The 9,756-nt window shown below is 30.6% G+C and overlaps 3 protein-coding genes across 4 annotated transcripts in view; 2 read left to right on the top strand and 1 right to left on the bottom strand.

The window, feature by feature from the left end:
* The window catches only part of LOC108913724 (GTP-binding protein Rhes), a 54,773-nt gene extending 51,293 nt beyond the window's left edge, over positions 1-3,480 (top strand). For both annotated transcript variants that reach the window (XM_018719333.1, XM_018719332.1), the window contains exon 5: positions 2,942-3,480. In XM_018719333.1, coding sequence (XP_018574849.1) covers positions 2,942-3,365 — 424 coding nt within the window. In that variant the 3' untranslated portion in view covers positions 3,366-3,480. The remainder of the gene's footprint in view (positions 1-2,941) is intronic.
* Positions 3,481-6,404: 2,924 nt separating this feature from the next.
* On the top strand, positions 6,405-7,998 carry LOC108913718 (GPI mannosyltransferase 2). Its single transcript, XM_018719318.1, has one exon. The coding sequence runs from the start codon at positions 6,562-6,564 to the stop codon at positions 7,996-7,998; it is 1,437 nt and encodes a 478-aa protein (XP_018574834.1). The 5' UTR covers positions 6,405-6,561.
* A 107-nt stretch (positions 7,999-8,105) lies between these two features.
* LOC108913720 lies at positions 8,106-9,082 on the bottom strand. The gene is made up of 2 exons (XM_018719321.1): positions 8,884-9,082; positions 8,106-8,802 (listed from the first exon to the last, which is right to left on the bottom strand). Exons 1-2 carry the CDS (start codon positions 8,886-8,888, stop codon positions 8,523-8,525), a joined length of 285 nt encoding a protein of 94 aa, XP_018574837.1. The 5' UTR covers positions 8,889-9,082; the 3' UTR covers positions 8,106-8,522.
* Between the last annotated feature and the right edge of the window lie 674 nt (positions 9,083-9,756).

Consider the following 9,756-nt stretch of genomic DNA (forward strand, 5'->3'; position numbering starts at 1 on the left):
GATATGAGGAAAATGCCGAGACTATTGAGTAGCCAGGAATCTGTAGTTTTTCATAAAATTTGGGTGAATTTTAGTATAATATGTGGCAAAACCCAGACACCATCAAAAATCAAATCAAATATCACTTTTTTGCCTACCAAAAAAAAAACGATAATTTTTATTATAATGTAAAAGTAACCAACTTGTAGGGAATAAAAAAACCTTTAAAATGGCGGTTTTTAAAATCCGATACAATAATTTGTTGCTCGGGAAATTGGAAAAAACTGTCAATATTCGATTATTACTAAATAAACAATAAGTTTTACAAAAGTCAACCCACGACTTTGATATTGCATAAATAGTTGGCTTTTATAGTCCTTAATATGTGATTAAAATTTCACACCGATTCATCCAATAGTTTTTGCAAAATTCTAAATGTTTATCCTAGAGGCATTATTTTTGCAGTAATTTGATATGTAAAATTACCAAGATATTTTAATTCTCCGGGTGTCATATGAAAGAGCAAGACTTCTTTTATTGGAAAAGATTATTTTATTGCAAAAAAATTGTTTTTTACCACTGTAAAAACGTACCACAAAAACACTGTCATATTTGTCTTATAAACAATTAGAATAAATTTGTTGCTATTATATTTAGAGAGATTATTTTTCCATATTCGTAAAGCTGGTATTTTTACACAAATTTAAAAAAAATTTGCTCTAACTTAATTTGGGGCAAAGTTAGACACTCTTTTTTAAATCACAGCTACTTTGTTTATAACAATTAAGACTTCTAATAAGTGCCATTTGGAAGATAAAGAGCTAAAGTTTCTATGTGAAATGTTTGAGGACGATAGCTTTGTAACAGCATCTCTGAAAATGCTCCAAATAATGAATTCAATATAAGATGACATTGAGAACCTACAAATCCACGAGCAAATTGATAGCGCAAATTATATCTCTGAAACTTGTTGACCGATTTTGATGTTTTCTTTTAATTTGGTGTACCTTCTTGCGTACATCACAAATATGCATTTTGTTAATAAATACAAATTTAAATTAATCCAGTAATTTGTTTAAACATTAACAAAAAATTTTTTTTTGCAAAATGTCATCTTTTGTAATGGAACATTATATATATATATGATTAAATATCATTTTTTTAATAAATTAATATTGCAATTAACTAAGTATTTTGTTTAAAACTTTTACCAAAAAAAATAATTCTAAATTATCAATATTTTCGGAGTTATTTTGACGGGAAGTTATAGATATAGGTTAAATTTTTTTCTTATTAATAAATTAACATTTAAATTATTTAATAATTTGTTTAAACATTAAAACATTTTAAAATATCAATATTTAAGGTTTTTTCAGAAAGTCATATCTATCTATCAATGTCTTTATTTTAATAATATAATTCTTATTATATATATTTTGTTCCATTTATAAATATCTTACATACTTATAAAATAAAAAACGTAAATTATTGTGATCGCCTACATATAAGTATAACAATATTTTATTTAGATTCAAACATAAAATTATCAAAAATCTAATCGCAATACATAAAAAAATACTTTAATATTTAAACAAATTATTCAATTATTTAAATGTTAATTTATTAATAAGAAAAAAATTTAACCTATATCTATAATTTCCCGTCAAAATAATTCCGAAAATATTGATAATTTAGAATTATTTTTATTTTTTTGGTAAAAGTTTAAACAAATTACTTAGTTAATTGCAATATTAATTTATTAAAAAATGATATTTAATCATTCCTATTATGTTCCATTACAAAAAATTACAAAAGATGTTACTTTGCAAAAAAAAAAAATTGGATTAATTTAAATTTTTATTTATTAACAAAATGTATATTTGTGATGTACGCAAGAAGGTCCCCAAATTAAAAAAAAAAACATTAAAATCGGTCAACAAATTCCAGAGATGTAACTTGCTCTGTCAATTTGCTCGTGGATTTGTAGGTTCTCCCTCCACTAACTCACAGTCATCTTGTATCGAAGTCATCATTTGGAACATTCTCAGAGATGCTGTTACAAAGCTATCGTCTTCAAAAATTTCACATGGAAACTTTAGCTCTTTATGTTCCAAATGGCACTTATAAGAAGTCTTAATTGTTATAAACAAAGTAGCTGTGATTTAAAAAAAAGTGTATAACTTTTCCCCAAATTAAGTTAGAGCAACAACCTTTACGAATATGGAAAAATAATCTCTAAATATAATTTATTCAAATTGTTTATAAGACAAATATGACAGTGTTTTTGTGGTACGTTTTTGCAGTGGTAAAAAATAATTTTTTTGCAATAAAATAATTTCTTCCAATAAAAGAAGCCTTGCTCTTTCATATGACACCAGCAGAATTAAAATATCTTGGTAATTTTGCGTGTCAAGCTATTGCAAAAATAATGCCTCTGGGATAAACATTTAGAATTTTGCAAAAACTATTGGATGAATCGGTCTGAAATTTTAATCACATATTAAGGACTATAAAAGCCAACTATTTATGCAATATCAAAGTCGTAGGTTGACTTTTGCAAAACTTATTGTTTATTTAGTAATAATCGAATTTTGACAGTTTTTTGCAATTTCCCGAGCAATAAATTATCGTATCGGATTTTAAAAACCGCCATTTTAGAGGGTTTTTTATTCCCTACAAGTTGGTTACTTTCACATTATAATAAAAATTATCGTTTTTTTAGACCTTTTATTGTCAATTATTAAAAAGCCTCACCTGGTGTGTGGGTTTTGCACATATTTTACTAAAATTCACCCAAATTTTATGAAAACCTTTACAGATCCCTGGCTACCAACAGTCACCACCAGGTCATTTATTTTCCTCATATCCCTGGTCTATCTTAGCCTTTTTAGGAAAAATGTTATTTAAACGTGACTTATTTATATATTATTGTAAATTTTTTCATTCGCCGATTATTTCGCAGGACGGTGACCGCGGAGGAGGCCCAGGCCTATTGCGACACCCAGGACTCCAGCTGCGACTTCGTGGAGACGTCGGCCAAGAAGAACCTGAAGGTGGACGAGGTGTTCTACCAGCTGTTCGTGGTGGCCAACCTGCCGCAGGAGATGGCCCCCAACCACCACAAGCGCGTGAGCGCCAGCTTCGGCGCCCCCTGTCCGCTGCCCCCCTCCGCGCCTTCGCACCTCTCCAAGAAGTATCACCTGTCGGTGAAGAGGAGACTGAGTGACGCGTGCGGTGTAGTGACGCCCAACGTGCGCCGACCCAGCATAAGGACCGACCTGATGATCATGAGGACTAAGACGTGCAGTCTGGGCGACAGTCCGGGAAATTCGAACAACTCGCCGATACGGTGGAGGCGCATCGAGAACGGGTGTACGTTACAGTAAAGCGCGGGTTTGTAATTAATGTGTTAATAGTCCAATTTCCATGGTTTTCAAAATACACACGAATATACAGGGTGATTCAGAACTTATCCAAAAAAAATAAAAAATCTGGATGTACAAGGGACCCTTACAAATACAATTTAGTAAAAAAAAATCAAAAAGGGCAGTTCGAAAATAATTTAAAAAACACTTCTGCACGGCACTGGAAACTCGCACGTGGATGAACAATTTTGCAATATTTTTACAGTATTTATTTTTTTTTATGAAAATTAAACACATATTTTTATAATATTATAGCACCATTTAAAATTTTGTAAACCTTTTTTCAATCATTTTGTCGGCCAAAAAGTGACCCGTTAGAATATTTGTACAGTTCCGCTAGAACATGAAGTCTATGTAATGGAAATTGGACTATGTTTTTCGTATATCAAAACAACTGTAGCATTTTATAATATCGACGCAAATACCCACATCACCACCATAGTCGTGCATAAATAAGTGTAACAAACCTTAATGTAGAAATTAATTATAATTTGTCAACGCAAGGACTCGTGCTTCGAGTCCTTGGTGGTGAGTTTAGTTTTACCCGTACCTTATCATCATCCTCTACATACAAAAGAGAATTACGATTGAAATGCAAATTTTAAACTGCATTGTCGAGATCTCGGTGCATGGTTTCAGATAAGATATACATGAAAAATTGAACTTTTATATTATCATGTTTATTTCTTTGATCGGAAATTGAGAAAAATATTAAATTGTCTATTTTTATCCAGAGTGCTTTGAAAACAAAACATCCGACTGTCGCTTTTAATGAAATTTTGACAGTTCAGTTAAATACTTCAAGCTAATTTATTATTTAAATTGAAGAATTTCTGACTTTGGTTCACATGAAAATTGCATTTTTTAATTAACTGAATTTTAACCCTATCTATCGATGAAAATTCAAGTAAACTGTCAAACTTTTGTTTGAAGTGATGGTTCTTTTGTTTTCAGAGCACTCTTGGTAAAAATAGGTAATTTAGTGTTTTTACGAAAATAATAGTTACGGTCATTTCACCTTACTGATAGCACCACGACTAACACGAGTACATATTTAAAAAGTGTCTTAACGGCGTCTTTCCATTTTCGATCAAGGAACTGAAAACAAAAATGAAAATTTACAGTTTTTGTTTGATAATTTAAAACTGAAAAAAGCAGCAGTAGTTATTTCTTGACCAAAAAAATTAGGCAATTTAAAAAACGTAAGGTGTTTTAAGATTAACTGGCTAAACTGAAAATTTCAATTCCGGTTATGAAAACAAGAAAAAACTACTTAGAAGAAATATATCGAAACGCTTCGTTTTCAAGATACAGGATGTCGAAATCTGTCTAAGCGCAAAATCTGTCTGCCAATGTTATATTTTGTTTGAAATTTTTTTTTGACCGTCTCAATTCACGATTTAAGTTTGACTAATTAATCCTGGAACATTTACCGGCTCATACGTTTCCAAAAATACTTAATTTCGTATCCCTGTATATAAAGTATCGTTTTAGAAAATTTGGGATTGAAAAAACGAAATAATTATTTTGTTTATCAGTGAAAATAGGAAACGGCAAAACGTTAGACTTAAGATATGGCTCTACTGTGTAGGATATTTTTTGTATGGATAATGTTATTAATAATATAAACATACCGGTTTAAGGTACTCTAAAGTAGGATAGGGGTTATAAAAAATGATATTACTTATTTATTTTCCGTTGAACTGGCTAAGAAAATTGTTACGGTGGACTAATTTCTGTATTTTTATAAAATTTATTGTATAAGACCAGTGTTGTTTGAGATGTGTTTAACTGTAATAGAAGATGAATAAAATAGAATGTTATAAAATATTCCTCTTCATTAAACCCAAGACCCAAGTATGTTTTGTTCCTATCGAAACGGTAAGTTAAAAAGATTGTGGAAATGTTAATAAAAATTGACCATCTAATTGTACAGGGTGTCCCGAAATTCATGCTACAAAATTTGGTCACAGATTCTTAAGACAAATTTAGGGTACAGCCCCCTAAGAATAATCTTTTTTTTATATCTCAGAAACCTTTTATATCTCAGAAATTTGTACGAGAATCACTAAATTTGGTACACAGGGGTTTTATGACGTGGAATCTCACAGTGCTACGCTTTTTGGCGAGAAACCCCCTTAAGACACTTTTTTGTGGGCCCCCTTGTCTTTGAAACCAGAAAAATTTGGTCGCAAATTTGATTTTTTTTTTAAATTATTAGCTAGAAAGCCATTAAATTTAGAAACTTTTTTGTCTCTTGAAATTTGTTTCCTAAAACGGAATGTTTTTGAGGAAAATGGCGAATCACGATATGCATTCGACCACATTTTGACATTTTTCTCGAAAACATTGCGTTTTACGAAAGAAGTATAAAGAGACAAAAAGTTTATAAATTCAATGGCTTTCTAATGGACTGATAATTTTTAGGAAATTTAAATATGCGACCAAATTTTTTTGATTCTAAAGACATGGGGGCCCACGAAAAATTGTTTTAAGGGGGTTCTCCGCCAAAAAATGTAGCACCATTAGATTCCACATGTCATAAAACCCCAGTGTACCAAATTGACTGATTCTCGTACAACAGGGTTCTGAGATATAAAAAAAAGATTATTCTTAGGGGCGGACTTCAGGGGGCTGTAACTCCGAAAGAGGGGGCCACTTGGCAAAAATAGAATATACGGGTCCCCTTAATTTGTCTTAAGAATCTATGACCAAATTATGCTGCATGAATTTCGGGATACCCTGTATGTACTACAATTTTAAATGTCCTAAAGGCAACCAGCAATGCAGTTTATCTATAAAAGCGTATTGCTGGTTGCCTATACGCTATAGAACACGAACAACAGAATTTGCAATACTTAATGCGCCACCTAGCGTTACCGTTTAAATATAGTATATCGCCAGATATAGGTAACTATTTAACTTTACAGTGTACTGTTTTAAGTTGTGTGCGTTGTAGATAACTGTAAACTTGACAGTAGTTCAAACGTATCTTACAAAGCAGATAACCAAAATTTCAATCAACATTATTTTAATATTTTTCAAGATTCTCCAGATAAATAATATCCATAATATAAAAAATATGGCTGTAGTGCAAATAAAGTTAAAATTTATTGCTTAGGATCCAGTGGTATTTTTGTTATAATCAAAGTGTATTATGGAAAGAACTTTAACAAAATTCGCTGTATATACCCGAATTTGTGTGATAATACTGCAGTATTTTAGTAATATTTTAATTCCTGATCACGTAGCTGACGCCTTCGTTTATCCACAGGCCAGTAATATTAGTTATAATGTTATTGACAGTGTTGTGCGCCACACCTTAAGAGGTTTTGTGAGATGGGACGCTCAGTATTTCATGCACATAGCAACATATGGATATACGTTTGAAAATACTCTCGCCTTTTTTCCACTTTATCCTCTACTGTCCAGACTGTGCGCTTTAGTGGTTTGCTCAGTTTTTCCTTGGATGAGCCTAGACTCTGTTCTGCTGTTAGTGTTTATAGGACTAAATATTATTTTGTTTGTTCTTTCTGCTAAGGCACTTTTCAAATTGACTACAATTTTTTCGAATAAGACAGTAGCTTATAAAAGCACATTACTTTTTTGTATCAATCCCGCGTCAATATTTTTTAGTGCGCCGTACTCCGAATGCCTGTTCTACTATTTAACATTGCAGACCGTACTAAATTCTATAGTACTATATAAAACATATTCTAAGGTGAAATTCAAGGTAGATTATCGTCATATTTTGTATATATTACCTATAGGCTTGAGCGCAGTGGTAAGATCTAATGGTATACTAAATATAGGTTTTCTTGTTTACGCTTACATTTGTATATGCATTAAACATTGGCCAAGAAACAATTTTATTAGAAGAATAATTTTTATAACAAAAGCAATGTTTATTATTTCATTATTGACAATAATTTGCTTACTTCCATATTCTGTTTATCAAGTTTATTGTTACTACATGTTCTGTAGAAATTTTGATATAGAACTTCCTTCGAATATAGTCGTTTCTGCTCGAAGAAATGATTATGTTTTACCCGGACAGTTTTCTAAGTATAATCAATCCTGGTGCTACGACAGAATACCTCATGCATACTCCTATGTGCAAAATCATTACTGGAAAGTGGGATTTTTAAAGTACTACGAGTTAAAACAGCTGCCAAACTTTTTACTTGCTGCTCCAGTTTTAATCATTCTGATAAAAATGTCATGTCAACATATTATACACAATGCGAGCAAAAATGTTATCCATATTTTTAGTTTTGATAAGTTATTTAATAAGAAAAAAGAGGTGGATATAAAATGTAATCCAATTCTGAATGTTTTTGTAATTCATATGATGTTTTTATTATTATTTTGTATCTCATTTGTACATATTCAAGTATCAACAAGAATGTTATGTTCAGCTTCCCCCTTGTTCTACTGGTATTGTGCTAGTTTCTTCAAAGACACAACTTTAGGTAGCTTTAGTGATGCATTTTCCAGAAAAATTTCATTAGGAGAGTATATTATTATAGTATATTTTTTAAGTTATTTTTTTGTTGGAACTGTAATGTTTTGTAACTTTTTACCTTGGACATAAAAAAACAAGAATTTTGTGAAATAAAGGATGTAAACCCCTTATTTTTGCAATCTTTAATTATTAGTTCCATAAAGTATACTCTCAATGCGATACTAAGAAACACACAATGGCGATAAATAAAAAAGTTTATTTTAATATTAGTTACTAATTTACAATTTGTCTAACTTGATAATTAAAAGAATAATAAATTAGATATGGGTAGATTAATGGTGAATATGATTCGAAGTCACTATAGGAATGTAAACATAAAAATTAAATACTGTAAATATAAAAGCAATATTTTCATAAAGTGCTATAATTCTCATTGCTTTCAAAGTAGTATCAATTTGGGTCAAATAATCTCTCACAAAAATTACATATGTAAAAAAGAAAAAGTAACAAGATTAATGACTTTACGATCATATAAAATCAATATTAGGTTATAAAAAGCAAATTAATAATACATAATAAAGACGCGTACTTCTAACGAGCAACTAAATCTCATTAAAAAAAAACAATCATCGGACTGCCACAGCGTAATAATGCTATGAGTGCTGCTGTTGGATGCTTTGGTGTAATCGTCTGCCCCAGTATGCCTCTAAATCAAATGGTTGAAAATCTTTTAATTGATGGGCGCTCTCATCTTGATAATACCTTACAGAGTTAGATCCCCTGTCCATTTCTACTTTACTCCACGAATCGTAGATATACTTTATTAAATCATCGTGTTGGGCATGAACTGGCTTGTCGTTAGACATCATCCGGGTGATATTCGAAGGCCTTCTATTGCTACCGTTCAATTGAGACATACCCATTCGTGGACCACTAAAATATAAATATTAATATTATGCAAGTACATCATCCTGTGTAGGTATTATGAACTTCAAATGCACCTAACAAACTAACCTCATGGTACAACTCTTAGTCAGCAGAAGATCACAAATTTCTGCGTTCCAATCGTCAGCAATTAAAATACACTAAATAATTAAAATAAATAATAAAACCTAAACAATGACATCTAACGTCACAATTATTGTCAGACTGTCAATTTTAGATTTTAGTTTTATTATCAATGATCAAAATTAACCACGACCAAGGTCATAGATTTGACTCTACCTGACTCCGAGTATTATGAAGTTATGAACCTTGGGAACAGAGGTTCATTCAGGGTTGCCAGATTGGGCTACTTATCGCCAATTGGGCTATCTCAGATGACTTTCGGCTACTTGAAAAAAAGCAAAAATAGCCAGTCGCCAATTTGGGCTATTTCGAGTTTTTACCAGTGTCGGCAATCTGTACAAATCGAATGATAGAATAGTATATTTATATAAATTCTTTTTTTTACTCAAGATTTAAGTTTATTTTGTTTCTTTTGTACATGGAATAAAAAATATTTTATTCGACTTATATTTATTCATATTTTATATACACATTTCTGTATTGTAGAATCATAGAATAATCATAATATATATTTTTTTTAATTTTAATATTTTAACGGTTGTCTTTATTTATCTTCGACTTGTCCGTATACGTTTTTAGAAAGTCTACTTTTAAATTAAATGAAACCATTCATAATAAAAGCACTAGGCAAAATAAGAAATTCCACATTCCTTTTTTTAAATACAAAATATCTTGTGATTCACCATTTTATTTAGGTTTAAAAGTTTTTAACAAATTGCCTTCTGAGATAACGAACACAAATAATTTTATATTTTATAAGAAGCTGCATAAATACTTAATAAGAAATACATTTTATACTTTAAATGAATTTTTTGATTC

Source organism: Anoplophora glabripennis, unplaced genomic scaffold, assembly GCF_000390285.2.
Source record: "Anoplophora glabripennis isolate ALB-LARVAE unplaced genomic scaffold, Agla_2.0 scaffold639, whole genome shotgun sequence".
NCBI classification, from domain to species: domain Eukaryota; kingdom Metazoa; phylum Arthropoda; class Insecta; order Coleoptera; family Cerambycidae; genus Anoplophora; species Anoplophora glabripennis.